General features: G+C 49.2%; 1 protein-coding gene across 2 annotated transcripts in view; it reads right to left on the bottom strand.

Moving 5' to 3' along the window:
- The window catches only part of LOC119953116 (thimet oligopeptidase-like), a 40,243-nt gene that overhangs the window by 9,341 nt on the left and 14,697 nt on the right, over window positions 1-16,205 (bottom strand). Inside the window, exons 5-8 of one of the 2 annotated variants that reach the window (XM_038776983.1) lie at window positions 12,445-12,605; window positions 10,444-10,579; window positions 7,029-7,395; window positions 2,503-2,705 (exon numbers count right to left, since the gene is read on the bottom strand). In XM_038776983.1, the coding sequence (XP_038632911.1) occupies window positions 2,503-2,705; window positions 7,029-7,395; window positions 10,444-10,579; window positions 12,445-12,605 (867 nt within the window). The remainder of the gene's footprint in view (window positions 1-2,502; window positions 2,706-7,028; window positions 7,396-10,443; window positions 10,580-12,444; window positions 12,606-16,205) is intronic. The other variant, XM_038776984.1, reaches the window with a different exon arrangement.

Genomic DNA, 16,205 nt, shown 5'->3' with positions numbered 1-16,205 from the left:
GCCCATATCTCTCCTCAACGTGGACGCTAAGGTGCTGGCAAAAATCCTGGCCACCAGGATAGAGGACTGTGTGCCAGGGGTTGTGCACGAGGACCAGACAGGTTTTGTGAAGGGAAGGCAGCTGAACACGAATGTGCGGAGATTACTGAATGTCATTATGATGCCAGCGATTGAGGGGGAGGCAGAGATAGTGGTGGCACTGGATGCGGAGAAGGCCTTCGATAGAGTGGAGTGGGGGTACCTATGGGAGGTGTCGGGGAGGTTTGGATTTGGTGAAGGGTTCATTAGATGGGTAAGGCTATTATATGAGGCCCCGATGGCGTGCGTGGCTACGAATAGGAGGAGGTCGGAGTACTTCCGGCTTTACCGAGGGACCAGGCAGGGTTGCCCCTTGTCCCCCTTGTTGTTTGCACTGGCAATCGAGCCGCTGGCGATGGCATTGAGAGATTCAGAGAGGTGGAGAGGCTTGGTGCGAGGTGGAGAGGAACATAGGGTGTCGTTGTATGCCGACGACCTGTTACTGTATGTGGCGGACCCGGTGGGAGGGATGCCGGGAGTGATGGAGTTACTAGCCGAGTTTGGGACCTTCTCAGGTTATAAATTAAACTTAGGCAAGAGCGAGGTGTTTGTGGTGCACCCTGGAGACCAGGAGGAAGGAATTGGTAGGCTCCCGCTTAGGCGGGCAGGGGAGAGCTTTAGGTACCTGGGGGTGCAAGTGGCCAGGGACTGGGGGACTCTCCACAAGCATAACTTTACCAGGCTGGTAGATCAGATGGAGGAGGAGTTCAGGAGGTGGGACATGCTGCCATTGTCGTTGGCGGGGAGGGTGCAGTCCGTCAAAATGACAGTGCTTCCGAGGTTCTTGTTCCTTTTTCAGTGCCTGCCCATATTTATCCCCAGGGCCTTCTTTAGGAGAGTGACTAGCAGTATTCTGAGTTTTGTGTGGGCACATGGGACTCCGAGAGTGAGGAGGGTGTTCCTGGAGCGAGGAAGGGATGGAGGTGGGCTGGCACTGCCCAACCTTCTGGGGTACTATTGGGCAGCCAATGTGTCAATGGTGCATAAATGGGTGATGGAGGGGGGAGGGGCGGCGTGGAAAAGAATGGAGATGGCGTCATGTAGAGGTACGAGCCTGGGTGCCATGGTAACGGCACCGTTGCCGCTCTCCCCTAAGAGGTTTACCACGAGCCCGGTGGTGGCGGCGACCCTAAGAATCTGGGAACAATGGAGACGGCATCGGGGGGAAACAGGGGCCTCGATGGAGGCTCCGCTGGGTGGCAACCATCGGTTCATCCTGGGGAACACGGATGGGGGATTCAGGGGGTGGCAAAGGGCGGGCATCAGCAAATTGAGGGACCTGTTTATTGGCGGGAGGTTTGCGGGCCTGGGGGAACTGGAAGATAAATTTGGCCTTCCCCAGGGGAACATGTTCAGATACCTGCAGGTAAAGGCGTTTGCTAGGCGACAGGTAGAGGGATTCCCTTTGCTGCCCTCGCAGGGGGCGATGGACAGAGTGCTTTCGGGGGTGTGGGTAGGAGAGGGGAAATGTCTGACATCTATAAGGTAATGCAGGAGGTGGAGGAGTCGTCAGTGGAGGAGCTGAAGGCTAAATGGGAGGAGGAACTCGGGGAGCAGATAGAGGACAGGACTTGGGCGGATGCCTTGGACAGAGTCAACTCTTCCTCCTCATGTGCGAGGCTTAGTCTCATCCAATTTAAGGTGCTGCACCGGGCCCACATGTCCGGGACTAGGATGAGTAGGTTCTTCGGGGGTGAGGACAGGTGCACCAGATGTTCGGGGAGTCCTGCGAACCACGCCCATATGTTCTGGGCATGCCCAGCACTGGAAGAATTCTGGAAGGGGGTGGCGGGGACGGTGTCGAGGGTGGTTGGATCCAGGGTCAAACCAGGGTGGGGACTCGTGATTTTTGGAGTTGCGGTAGAGCCGGGAGTGCAGGAGGCGAAAGAGGCCGGTGTCCTGGCCTTTGCGTCCCTAGTAGCCCGTCGAAGGATTCTGTTACAATGGAAGGATGCAAGGCCCCCAAGTGTGGAGACCTGGATCAGTGACATGGCGGGATTTATAAAATTGGAAAAGGTCAAATTTGCCCTGAGAGGATCAATACAAGGGTTCTATAAACGCTGGCAGCCTTTTTTGGACTTCCTGGCTCAGAGATAGGTAACTGGGTCAATAGCAGCAGCAACCCAGGGGGGGGGGGGGGGGGGGGGGGGGGGTGCATTATTGTAGTGTTTATTCTGTAACTTTATAGTGTGTTAATATGCGTTGTTGTTAAAATGCTGGGTTGTTCATGGGGATGGGGCGAATGTATATGATTGTTAATATTATTGTTATTTTCGGTATTTTACTAAAGTGCGTCAATGTTGTATAAAATCAAAATTTCTCAATAAAAATGATTTAAAAAAGGGGGAAATTGGGAGAAAATCCACAGAGTTTCACAACATTGATAAGTACAATGGCAGAGTCGTGAGGGTAGAGTGTTCTTACCTTGGGAGCAGATCTGATGCATCACGTGACCAAACTCGTGGAAGTAGGTCTCAACCTCCTCATGTTGAAGTAGGGATGGAGCACTGGGAGTTGGCTTGGTGAAGTTTGCCACCATTGCGGCCACTGTGATCTGCCTTGTACCGTCAGATAGCAAACATCCTGGCTGAAGCCCAAAGCAAGCAGCATGCCCATACTTTCCTTCCCTGCAAAACAAATATATCAACATTAGTGTGGTTACTATTGGTGACTAAGTAAATGTACCCGTGGCCTTATGTTTCAAATAGTTTGTGAAAGTCATACTTTAATTTGGTTTTGTTTGCAATAGGCGTAAATGGAATTTCACTCTTGGATTCCATCAACCGTGTGTTAAATTAGGGCAGCAGGGTGGCATAGTGGTTAGCACTGCTGCCTACAGCACGAGGACGCGGGTTCGATCCCGGCCCCGGGTCACTGTGTGGAGTTTGCACATTCTACCCGTGTCTACGTGGGTTTCACCCCCACAACCCAAAGATGTGCAGGATAGGTGGATTGGCCACGCTAAAATTACCCCTTGATTGAAACAGAAATAATTGGGTATTCTAAATTTAAAAAAGAAACTGTTAAATTTATATTACTAAGACTTCAGCATTACTGCAATATCTCAAGTCTTTTTTTAATACTATCCTTTAGTCATTGCCTCACTGATCTCTTTTCTCTCGTTACTTTTCAGATCTACACACAAACATTATATATAAATATATATATACACACACACACGCATAATTCCTGTTGTTTTACTGTGTTGAAAGCCGAACTTACACATCATTTCTTGCTCTGATTTATTTAGAACTTGGAACCTAATACGATTACAGAATCATTACAGTGCAAGAGGCCATTCAGTCCATCAAGTTTGCACCAGCTCTACCTCGTCCCACTCCCCTGCCTTAACCTTGCACATTCTTTCTTTTCAGATAGCAATCTAATTCCCTTTTGAATATCTCGATTGAAACTGCCTCCACCACCCTCTCAGGAAGTTTGTTCCAGACTCCAACCACTTTCTGGGTGAAAAATGATTCCTGACATCACTTTTACTCCATGTGACAATTATTTTGAATGCAAATAGTTGTTTGGTGGTACAGAACTTGAATAATGTTGAAAGAGACATAGAAGCTTTTCATCTTGCAATCATCAGGAAGCTTTACAAGAATGGCAGTATAAGGGGAAAACAACAATTTATATTGTACGAGAAGAGAATGTGGATTGGTTGGTAACTGGTTGCCATGAAGAATGCACCAGTTGAGGGTGACTGATAATTACTGCCAAGCATGGTTTGAAATTTAAACCAGGCAGCTTGACCCTGATTGGACAAGACAACGCCCTGGGGAATGTATTAAGAATGGCTGTCACTTATTTTGTCTAGCTGAAACAGGTATTGTGTGTGTACATGTCCTTTCTGTCTGCAAAGAACAGGGACTTTTGTACCTGGGTTCATTCTTGTGAATCTCCTCTGTCCTTTTTCCAATGCCTTCACATGCATCAAGTATGACATTCAGAACTGGATGCAGTATTTAACCTGTGTCTTATACAAGTTCAACATTACCTCCTTACTTGTAACTCAATTCCCCTATTAATGAAGTCTGATACTATATGCTTTATTAACTGTTCTCTCAACATGCTCTGCCACCTTCAATTACTTATTTACATATACAGAGAGGTCCCTGTTCCTGCACCTCGAGTTTCTCCCCTTATTTTGTACTGTCTTTCCATATTATTCCTGCCAAAATGAATCACCTCACCCTGAAATGAAATTGAATTGCTGGCCTGCTTGGTCTGCTTGAAAAGCCAGCGATTTAGCCGAGTGAGCTAAACCAGCCCCTTTTCTACATTGAACTTCATCTGCCACTTGTCTCCCAATCCACCAACATGTCTATGTCCTTTTGAAGTTCAAGACTCTCCTCATCACAGTTGACATTTCCAATCTTCATCTGCAAATGTTGAAATCATGCCCTGAACTCCACAGTCTAGGTCATTAATATATATCAGGAAAAGCAAGGGTCCCAACACTGACCCCCGACCCCCCCCCCCCCCCCCCGGAACTCCACTACACACCTGCCTCCAATCTGAAAAACAACCATTTAACACTATTCTGATTCCTATACAAGTGTATACTTTCCCTTTTATTCCATGAGCTAGAATTCCACTTGCTAGTCTGTTGTTTGCACTGTATCAGATACCCTTTGAGAATCCATATATGTGACATCAACAATGCTGCTCTTATCAACCTTCTCTGTTACCTCCTCAAAAAACTCTAGCAAGTTAGCTGAACATTATTTTCTCAATGCACCTATGTTGGGCTTTCCTTTAATTATCTATTGAGTTTGTCCCAAACTATAGTTTCCAGAAGTTGCTGGACCACTGAAGGGAAACTGTTTGGTCTGCAGTTGCACCCCTTTTTGAACAGGATGTAAATTTGCAATTCTCCAATCCTCTGGCACCATCTCTGTGTCTAAGGAAGACTGGGAGATAGTGCCACTGTTTCAACTCTCACTTTCCTCAGTACCCTTGCCCTAACCTACACTTTTTTCAATTTTGTGATCTGATCTGAAAACCATTTGCCTGGATGTCTCAATAATTTAACAAAGCCACTTATAATCCATGGTCTTGACAAATGAGACGTGAGCAGCATGGCTTTCCTGACTTCCTGAGCAGGGTCTTGCCCCATTTCTCAGCTCAGGAGGCAGTGGGGTGTTTAAATCCAACCCTTGAGCTTCAGTTTACATTTGAGAAAGTCCTGGACATTTTATCAAAAAACACACAAGCCAGTGGCAGCATGGTGGTACAGTGGTTAGCACAGCTGCCTCACGGCACCGAGTTCCCAAGTTTGATCCCAGCTCTGGGTCACTGTACATGTGGAGTTTGTACATTCTCCCCATGTTTCCATGGGTTTCGGCCCCACAACCCAAAAGATGTGCAGACCAGGTGGATTGGCCACGCTAAATTGCCCCTTAATTGAAAAAAATGAATCGGGTACTCTAAATTTATATTAAATAAAACACACAAGCCACCGTGAAGTACTCACGTGGCAAATAAAAATACTTTCTCTCCCTTCTGACAATACAATTTAGAAAGCCAATGCCATCACATCCATATGGCAAATATTTTTAGAAATGCCCAGACAGATTTTGACCACTTTTATTTTGTTGTTCAGTTTAGGGCCTATTCTACCAAAAAAACAGCTATTTTGAATAAAAGAGTGAAAATATTTAGTTTTGAGAGAGCTAGCTAATTAGTTTCATTCCCCTGTTCTTTTCGCATACCCTGAAAATCATCAGAGCAATTTTCCTCCTAATTACTTGAAGCCAGCAGCCAAACTACAGTACTGAAGTGACCATTCTTCATCCATAAACATAGAAGGAATGCTGGCTGGCAGTACCACCATGGTTTCACAGCTCAGTCCGATTCACCCAACACCAGCTGATATCTCAGCACTAGTGTGCGAGAGGTGTATTCGTACTGGCGCAACTTAAACATGGCGCCCTGTGTCAGTGGTTCAGCTGCTGTTAAGAGATCTCCTGATACTATAAATAGTTCTCCTGGACAGTCTGTATGTCTGCTGTGGGATCCCAGTCAACTAACTACCGTCAACCAAAACCACTCAGAAGAAAAACAAACTTCTTGTTCATCTAATTTGCTATTTGCAAATTCAATTGATTGGCTTTGGTACGGAAAAGATACAAGATAAAAACTGTTTCCACCCACATTATTTACAATGAGATAAGTACAAGTATTTGCAGCAGTGTTTTTATTTTAAATCGTGAAGGGTTTAGTAGAGAGGCTATTGGGCTGATGACCCGAGGGCACATATTCAAGGTGAGTGGCAAAACAACAGAGGCTGCACAAGGAAAAGCTTTTTAACTCAATGAGTGGTTAGAATCTGGGATTCCGTTTGATGGTTACAGGGTTAGGAATAGTTTTCAAAAGGCAACAGGACAGATATTTGAAGGAAATAGGTTTCAGGCTTATGAACAAGAGAGGGGGTTGTGGGACTAACTGAACTCTTCTTCGAAAGATCTGGCAGACTTGATGGTTGAATGGCCTCTTTGTGCTGTACCAGTTTGATTCTACAACCGTGCAGAAATAGCTAACACTTTTGCTCACAAAACAGTGATTGCACTTCAACAGTAATTTATTGTATGTGAAGTGCTTTGGGATGTTTGAGAAGCCATAAAAATTCTTCATTCACATCCACGCAAGCAGTCCAATGAGTCACTGAGTACTTATCAGAAACAGGAACCCCACTGATTCAGTTTTCCTCCTCCCAGTTTAGAGACACTGAGTTAATTATGTTGTCCTATCTACTGACCAAGTTGGCATCAGCTATCTCAGTAATCACCAGGGATCAAACATAGGACTTTCTAGTCCATATTGCTCAGTTTCACAGTGGACAAGACATTTTAATTTCAGGACCGCCTTAATGAACTGTAACTTGATGCAAGGCTATCTGTTTTTGACCAATGATATTCCTCCTCAATAGTTTAAGAAATCACCTTGGATATAAATCTAAATAGAATTGTCCCATCAACTCTCCAGTTGCTGTGTCTTTCACGGAATACAGTTTTACATCCTCATGCCACACAGGCACATTCTCAATGAGTTGAAAGGTCAATCCCAGCAGTTCCTGGTAGATTTCCAGCAAGCCAGAAGTTACAATTTCCATCGGAAAATATTCCTTCAGTAGATTTTGATCCACCGAGTACTTCAACTCCTCCACCTGGTTCATGTAGTAGCGCAGATCCCAGGCATTTATAATGTTATCAAAATCCAACCCTCGCTTCTCACATTCTTCCTTCTTCAGGTCTAAGATAATCGCCCTCTCCTCGTCACCGAGTGGTTTCAGCTTCCGTGCTAGCTCATCTAAAAATGAATTTGAAAGGTTTAGAAGTACAGATATTGTTCCGAACTGGGTGCAGATCATCCCCATCAGTCCCAAACTTCATTCCCAGTGAGCCATGAGTGACTGTTGCAGTGTGCACTGGTCAGGAATGGCAGTGAGGATGGGGAGGAGGTGGTTTAAAACATCTTCTGGCCCACAAGAATTAAAAGGAAATCAATCAAACTAAAAATTTCAAGACTATGTTCTTAAAGGAGCAGCTTGCAGCAGATCAGTATGGGTGGGCATGGTAGCACAGTGGTTAGCACTATTGCATCACAGTGCCAGAGTCCCAGGTTCGATTCCCGGCTTGGGCCACTGGCTGTGCGGAGTCTGCATGTTTGCCCTGTGTCTGCGTGAGTTTCCTCCGGGTGCTCCGGTTTCCTCCCACAAGTCCCGAAAGACATGCTGTTAGGTGAATTGGACATTCTGAATTCTCCCTCTGTATCCCGAATCAGGAACCGGAATGTGGCACCTAGGGGCTTTTCACAGTAACTTCATTGCAGTATTAATGTAATCCTACTTACAATAAAGATTATTATCTAAGGACTACTGGACAGGCCACCTAACCCAGATTTCAAAGGACTAACCCCAACCAAAATGGCAGCAGGTGGGAATGGGGCAGTAAGTGAATTACTATGTTTGGGAGCACTCTTATCCCATTTCACCAGATGAATGGTTAAAATTATTATTTTTTCGGCAGGAGGACAGAGCCAGCCAGCAGAGTGACCGGGGGGGGGGGGGGGGGGGGGGGCTGGAGGCTACAGCTGGGTACAGTGACTCCTAGTTCTAGATTCTCCGTCAAGAGGAAACATCCTTGGGACTTCCGGTGACGGCGGGCGGGAAGCAGCCGCACGTTGGAGGGTTCCCGTTCGGGAACGGCATCGTCGGGGATTGACGCCCGGTCCCAGGGGCAGCGAAGGCGGCAAAGGCCAGGAGAAAGCACAGGGAAGGGATATGTCGAGGACCAGTAAAAAAAACTGGCCGTGAAAACAGCTGAAAGTCCGTCGGGGAGTAGAAAGGTCACCGCGGGGTCGGTAAAGAAAATGGAGGCTGGAGCGCCAGGGGAGGCCGCATTGCTTACGGCTGAAGAAATAACTACAGTGATAGCTGCGGAATTAGAAAGGCAGTTTGCAAAATACATGGAGACAATGAGGAAGGAGATGTGGAAGGTTTTGAGTGTGCTGGTGGGGGAGGCGATTTCCCCGGTGACGACGGCAGTGGCGAGCGCAGTGGCGGAGGTGTGGAAGCAAGGGGAGGCGCTGAAGGAAGTGGAGGAGACATCATTGCAGCACGGTGATCAACTTACCTCGATGCGGAAGGAGATGAATTAAATGAAATGAAAATCGCTTATTGTCACGAGTAGGCTTCAAATGAAGTTACTGTGAAAAGCCACTAGTCGCTACATTCCGGCGCCTGTTCGGGGAGGCTGGTATGGGAATTGAACCGTGCTGCTGGCCTGCTTTCAAAGCCAACGATTTAGCCCTGTGCTAAACAGCCCCTGTTTATGCGGAAAGTGATGGAGATTAACAAGGAACCGGGAGGAAAAATGGAAGACCTGGAAAACAGATCCAGGTGACAGTATTTGAGGATTGTGGGGCTGTCCAAAGGAGTTGAAGGGCCGAGGCTGACTGAGTATTTTGCTGTGATGCTGGCGAAACTATTGGGGGAGGGGAGGATCCCTCCCGTTATGAACTGGATCGGGCTCATCGGTCGTGGAGGCCTGTACCAAAGGCGAGTGAGCCGCCAAGGGTAGTGACTCTGTGCTTCCGTAGGTACAGTGTGAAGGAGAAGGTCCTGTGCTGGGCCAAGCAGAAGTGGGTGGTGCAGTGGGCTGGAGCTGGTATATGTGTATACCAGGACTTTACAATGGAGCTGGCGAGGAGGAGGGCTGCTTTCAACCGGGTGAAGAGGGCACTGTATGTTAGCAAGGTGCAGTGCGGCATTGTATATCCAGCAAAGCTGAGGGTGACTTACAAGCTCAAGGACTTTGATTTTGGAACGGCGGAAGCAGCAGAGGAGTTTGCGAAGGCAGAAGGACTGTGGCAGAACTGTGAAATTGAGAAATGGCCATGTGCCTATGTAACCTCATGACTATTTTCTGCATTTTTTTGTTTCACTGCTCGAGAGTGTATGGGCTAAAGGAGCCAATGTTGTATATATTTGGACAAGGGAAGTGATGGGGCTTTCACTCGAAGTGAGGACTCTATGGGTGTAGGTGGATATGCGGGGTTTGTGTGCTAAAAGGGGATTTCTGGGCTTTCCTAGGGCCGGGCAAGGGGGAAAGGGACCCGGGCGGGGGCCTCCACGCTGGCCGGTTTAAGCCGGCCAGTGAACGGGAGTGAGGTGTTTGGGGGGGGGGGGGGGGGGTTGTAGCCATCAGAGCCTGGCAGAACAGGGTCAGAGTGGTCTAGCCGGGGTGGAATGTTGGGGGGGGAAGGAGTTTCACAAGAGGCAGTGGATGGGAGGAGGGGATTTACAACTCTTGGGTATCATGTACGGTACTCTTTTTCTCCATTGTTTTTTTGTTTCTACCATGGGAGGGTTTGTTTTATTGGATGCATATATTGACAGTTGGGCCGTTGTTTGGGGTGGTGGGAGAATGGGATCATTGTTATTGTTAAGGGGATTGATTTTGTATTTGTTACCGTTTACTGTCTGTGGGTGGAGTGTAAATTTTGAAGGAAAATGTGAAAATGGAGAATAAAAACATTTATTTTTTTTTAATTTAATTTTTTTTTCTCATTCAAGCCAACTTGTATACCAGTCCAGATTGCAGGCAGGCAATTTTGTTTCAGGATGCAACAGAGTCTAACCTAATACTGTCCTTACATGACAGTATCAGACCCACTAAAAATGGAATCAGGCTGTGAAAGTTACTTTTATGAAGAGCCCTTCGAGCTATCAGAATGCAAAGCCTTTCACCCTATCAGACAGGGTTGGTGTCAAATGTAGATCCTCAAGGCGATAAGACAATGTGTTACCTCACTTCACCAAACGTAAGCATATGGTTGTAAACTGACATTCATTACCCAAAAATGTATTGACATTTTTGCTATTCTTAGCCATGTTCATTTCGAGTATGAAATCTGAGTGGGTCTTAAATTGCAGAAGACAAGACTTCTTTGTGCGAAGTTCCACCACTTCTTTAAGGATTTTTGTATTGTCCTAGATAAACAAGAAAACATTATTTCATTTTGACTTTGTTTCCAATAGTAAGCATTATTTCTTAAAAGTAGAATCACATTTTGCTGAACTGCCCACTAACCCTCAATGCAATAACCAGACATACCGTCCTTGGACTTAAACGACACAGTTGACTCCCGAAAACGATGTTCTGAGTCGAAATGTAAGTCGAAACCAATTTTCCCAGAGGAACAATGTTATAAATAGGGGATTGGTTCCTGAACCAAGGATGGAAATCACTCGTGGAACATCCGGCAGTGTAGAACGCTTTAAACTCTTGCCCTGTAAAATCACGGAGGCGACTGTCGATGTCTGCACACCTTTGCACAAGCTCCTCGTTTAGTGTGGGGGTAAACTGAAGTGATTCAATCACTGTCAGTTACCTGTTTAACTGTGAACATCTGCAAGTCTGAGCGCATCTTAAATACAATATAAGCATTTAAGTGCATTAAAGTAGCAACTTTTTTTTTTAACTGAATAAAAGTAATTCAACCGGTCCAGTCATACAGAGGGGTGGCACAGAATGTCAATGTGCATGTAAGAACGTGCTGGCATGGCATCTTAAAGCCAAAACCAACATTGTAAAGTCGAAATAGGGTGTCAATTTATAAATGTTGCAAATGCCATTTGTTGTAACTCCAACGTTGTAAAGTAGAGGGCTGCCTGTGTCTGTAAACTTGCTGTGCTATCTCATACATTGGAAATATCCATTGAGCTTCTGTTGTGAATAGCTGCATCAGATGATGTGGTAATGAGCCATGCAGACCAGGAAAATCCCACTCTCAATTTCCCTCCATTGAACCAACTTGGGTGATCTCAGCCAGGAGAGTGGGCATCCACAGGTGAGAGCATTACAATCAACCTCTCTTCTCTGGGACATTGGAGGACAAAACCAAAATCAGCTCAGCTTCCTGCTGCTGATCACAATCCAGTGAAAGGTAAAGTAGTCAAAGTCCCAAATGACCATAGGCTGTTTTCCCCTTTGAGGGGGAGAGCGGACTGGTGGTGATTTAACCTGAGGACCACCACACCTCAGGCGAGGGACAAGGTTGAAAAGGCATGCATTCTCAGCAGGTACGGGAATTGAACCCACTCTGCTGGCCTCGCTCTGCACCACGAACCAGCTGCCGAGCCGATCCAAACCAGCCCTGGTTTCCTGCTGGAAAGTAGACTGGATGCTGAAGATCAGCTAGGCTGCAATGTATACACTTAGGTTATATTCTCAGCTGATGAAGAGGTAAAAATGTGATCTGAATCAGTTAATAACATTCAGGAAAGAAAACATGGAATATGGAAAATATCACAATGCTTAAAAAAAAAGAGAGGTTTTTACTTGGTAGAAGAGGCAAGGATTAAAAAGATAACACTACTAATAAATTAAAGTAAAACTTCTGTACTCAGAAGTGAAAATATGGGGGCCGCACGGTGGAACAGTGGTTAGCACTGCTGCCTCACGGCGCCGAGGTCCCAGGTTCTATCCCGGCTCGGGGTCACTGTCCGTGTGGAGTTTGCACATTTTCACCGTGTTTGATTGGGTTTCGCCCCCACAACCCAAAGATGTGCAGGTTAGGTGGATTGGCCACACTAAACTGCCCCTTAATTGGTACTCTAAATTTATTTTTAAAAAAGAAGTGAAAATATGGAACTCAATACACTGCAGAGTGGGTGAGGGGTATAGTGTAGCCTGATTTGAGGGAGCTGAATAGAATCAGAAAGATATGTTGATGGAGTGAGATGAAGGAAATAGAATGGCTTGTGTGGATCATAAACCCCAGCATAGACCAACTGGGTTGAAGGGGAAGTTTCTGTAAATTCTGTATGAAAGACAAGAGGTTGACTTTACTCACCTCCATGCAGCGGGAGTTAAAGGCACGTTCCATCCTTTTCCTGGTTTCTGGGACATAACATTTCTTCATTAAGGGAAAGTAGTGGGGATACTTTAGAGTTACCTTCAGCTTCCCATCATCAGTTTTCTCCAGGCTACCGATAAAGTCGTCAGGGAGACCACCTAATTGCACAATATGTTAATACAATCAACATCGCTGAACGAAAATCATTCAGATGAAACAAAACAATTAATATTGCTTATTAATAGTTACTGATTACAGATTAAAATGAGAATTTGAAGTGCATCCCTTCTGGCTGAACTTGTAAATGCAACTTGTAACTTATTCAGAGAGGCCAAACAGGTCTCTGGCTCAATTCCTAATCTGCACCGAGTTGTCCGAAAGCAAACAAGACTGTGGTAGGCCTCCATATTCCCATGGGAAAACAGTTGGGGATAAACAGGAAAACATTCCTGAAAGAATGCTGTTGAAAATGTTAAATGGGGACTTCTGGTAGCGGCAATGACCAGCTGAGCCGCACGTTCGGAGGCTCCCGAAAAAGACGGACTGCGGGGCTTTTTTAAAGGCCCCCAACGGAGCTTGAGAGGCAAATCCCGACGGGGGAAGAGGCCAGGAGGCGCTCCAGAGGTCCCATGGTGCAGACCAGGAGCGGAGCAGGGAGAGAATCGGGAGAAAAAACTCTTGGAGAAAATCGGGACCCGAAGGACAAAATGGCAGCCGGCGAAAGTTTCGAGGAGCTGAAGAAGTGGGTCCAGGAGCAGCAGACGACTCTGCTGCGCTGCTTCCAGGATCTGAAAGTGGAGCTGCTGGAGTCCATCAAGGTAACCAACAGGGAACTGATGGAGACCCAGACGGCTGCGATCCGGGAGCTGCAGCAGCAGGCCGCCGAGAGGGAGGACGAGGTCGTGGCCGTGGTGGGGAAGGTGGAGGTGCACGAGGCGCTCCATAAAAGATGGCAGGAGCGGTTCGAAGAGTTGGACAACCGGTCGAGGAGGAAGAATTTACGGATCCTGGGCCTCACGGAGGGGCCTATGTGGTGATGATGCTGAACACGCTGATGGGGGCTGGGTCCTTCCAGGGGCCCCTGGAGTTGGAGGAGGCCCACAGAATTCTGGCTAGGAGGCCCAAGCCGAACGAGCCGCCGCGGGCGGTGTTGGTGAGGTTCCACCGGTTCGTGGATCGTGAGTGTGTGCTCCGGTGGGCCAAGAAGGAGCGGAGCAGCAAATGGGAGAACACGGAGGTGCGGATCTTCCAGGACTGGAGTGCGGAGGTGGCGAGGCGGAGGGCCGGGTTTAACCGGACGAAGGCGGCGCTCCACAGAAAGGTGAAGTTTGGAATGCTGCAGCCGGCGCGTCTGTGGGTCACCTACAAGGATTGGCACCACTATTTTGAGTCCCCAGAGGAGGCGTGGGCCTTCGTGCAAGCCGAGAAACTAGACACAAACTGAGGGTCCCCCGGATGGGGGATGCTGTAGAATACTGTATTTATTTATACTGTATCTGTATTTGCGGGGTTTAGGGTATGATGTGGGGTGGCCGTAGGGTGGGTGGGGTGATGCCGTATGGGTGTTTTCTTTATGGGTTTTCCAGCAGGGGTTGGGTGGACGGGTTTGGACTGAGGGGTAAACGGGGTGTTTGGGGAGCTGGTGGGGGGGGACTGACAATGGGAGTGGCCCTGGAGGAGGCGGGGCCCGGCAGGGCGAAAGCGCGGGCTTTCTGCGGGGTCCCCGCGCTGGGAGAGGGCGGGGTTTTCTTTTCCCGTGCAGGAGCGGGGGACGGTGGACTGGTTGATGGGCACCATGGAGGAGGGGCAGTCCCACGTTGGGAGGAGCCGAAAGTAGAGTGGGAGTTAGCAGAAGATAGCTGGCTCACGGGAGTGCTATAGAAGGGTGGGGGGGGGGGGGGGGGGGGGGGGGGCGCGGCTAGGAGGGGTCCTAGCCTGGGGGGGGGGTTACCGGGTTGCTGCTGAAACGGTCAGGAAGGAGCTGAAGGACGCAGGGGGTGCTGGAGGGGGGGGGGGGGGGGGGGGGGGAGGGTGGGGGGGGGGGGGGGGGGGTGCCGCCGTGGGAAACTGGCAGAGCGTGGGACGCTGGTCGGGGGTGGGCAAGGGATGGGGTATGGCTAATCAGCAGGGGAAGGGGGCAGGGAGCCCTCAGATCCGACTGATAACCTGGAATGTGAGGGGGCTGAATGGGCCGGTCAAAAGGGCCCGAGTAGTTGCGCACCTGAAGGGACTGAAGGCGGATGTGGCCATGCTCCAGGAGACACACCTGAGAGTGGTGGACCAAGTCCGGCTGAGAAAGGGGTGGGTGGGCCAGGTATTCCACTCAGGGCTGGACGAGAAGAGTAAGGGGGTGGCGATCCTGGTGGGGAAGAAGGTGTCGTTTGAGGCGTTGAAGGTGGTGGCTGACAGTGGCGGGAGGTACGTGATGGTGAGTGGCAAGCTGCAGGGGGAGCGGGTAGTGTTGGTGAATGTTTATGCCCCAAATTGGGACGATGCGGGGTTCATGCGGCGTATGCTGGGCCGCATTCTGGACCTGGAGGCGGGGGGCCTGATCATGGGGGGGGGGAGACTTTAACACTGTGCTGGATCCCCCCATTGGATCGATCCAAGTCCCAGGCGGGTAGGAGGTCGGCGGTGGCTAAGGTGCTGAGGGGATTTATGGACCAGATTTTGGGGGGGGGGGGGGGGGGGTGGACCCTTGGAGGTTTGCGAGGCCATGGGCCAGGGAATACTCGTTTTTCTCCCATGTACATAAGGCCTACTCGAGGATTGACTTTTTTATCCTGAGCAGGGGGCTGGTGTCGAGGGTGGAGGAAGTGGAATACTCCGCCATTGCCATTTCGGATCATGCCCCACACTGGATGGACCTCGGGCTGGGGGAAGAGAGGGACCAACGTCCGCTCTGGCGCATGGAGGTGGGGCTGCTGGCAGAGGAGGAGGTGGCTGGGAGGGTCCGGGGGTGTATTCAGAGATACCTCGAGGCCAATGATAACGGGGAGGCTCGGGTGGGGACGGTCTGGGAGGCATTGAAGGCGGTGATGAGGGGGGAATTGATCTCCATCCGAACCCATAGGGAGAGGGGGGAGCAGAGGGAGAGGGAGAGACTGATAGGGGAGATGGTGCAGGTGGATAGGAGATATGCGGAGGCCCCAGAGGAGGGATTGCTGGGGGAGAGGCGTAGCCTTCAGGCCAGATTTGACCTACTGACGACCAGAAAGGCAGAAGCCTAGTGGAGGAAAGCACAGGGGGCGGTGTATGAACACAGGGAGAAGGCGAGCAGGATGCTGGCGCACCAGCTCCGGAAGCGAGACGCGGCCAGGGAGATTGGGGGAGTGAGGGATAGCGCCGGGAGGGTGGTGCGGAGGGGGGTAGATGGCAATGGGGTCGTCAGGGTCTTTTATGGGGAACTGTACCGGTCTGAGCCCCCGGTGGAGGAGGGTGGAATGGGGCGCTTCCTGGACAGGTTGCGTTTCCCGAGGGTGGAAGAGGAGCGGGTGGAGGGACTAGGGGCGCCGATCGAGCTGGAGGAGGTGGTCCAAGGGATAGGGAGCATGCAGTCAGGGAAGGTGCCGGGGCCGGACGGGTTTCCGGCGGAATTCTATAAAACGTATTTGGACCTGTTGGGCCCCCTGTTGGTCCGGACCTTTAACGAGGCAAGGGAGGGGGGGGCTCTGCCCCCAACTATGTCACGGGCGCTGATTTCCTTGATCCTGAAGCGGGACAAGGACCCTCTGCAGTGTGGATCATATAGGCCGATT

This window comes from Scyliorhinus canicula, chromosome 18, assembly GCF_902713615.1.
Source record: "Scyliorhinus canicula chromosome 18, sScyCan1.1, whole genome shotgun sequence".
Classification (NCBI taxonomy): domain Eukaryota; kingdom Metazoa; phylum Chordata; class Chondrichthyes; order Carcharhiniformes; family Scyliorhinidae; genus Scyliorhinus; species Scyliorhinus canicula.
Note: the sequence above shows the minus strand (reverse complement) of the source record. Positions and strands in the feature narration are given on the sequence as shown.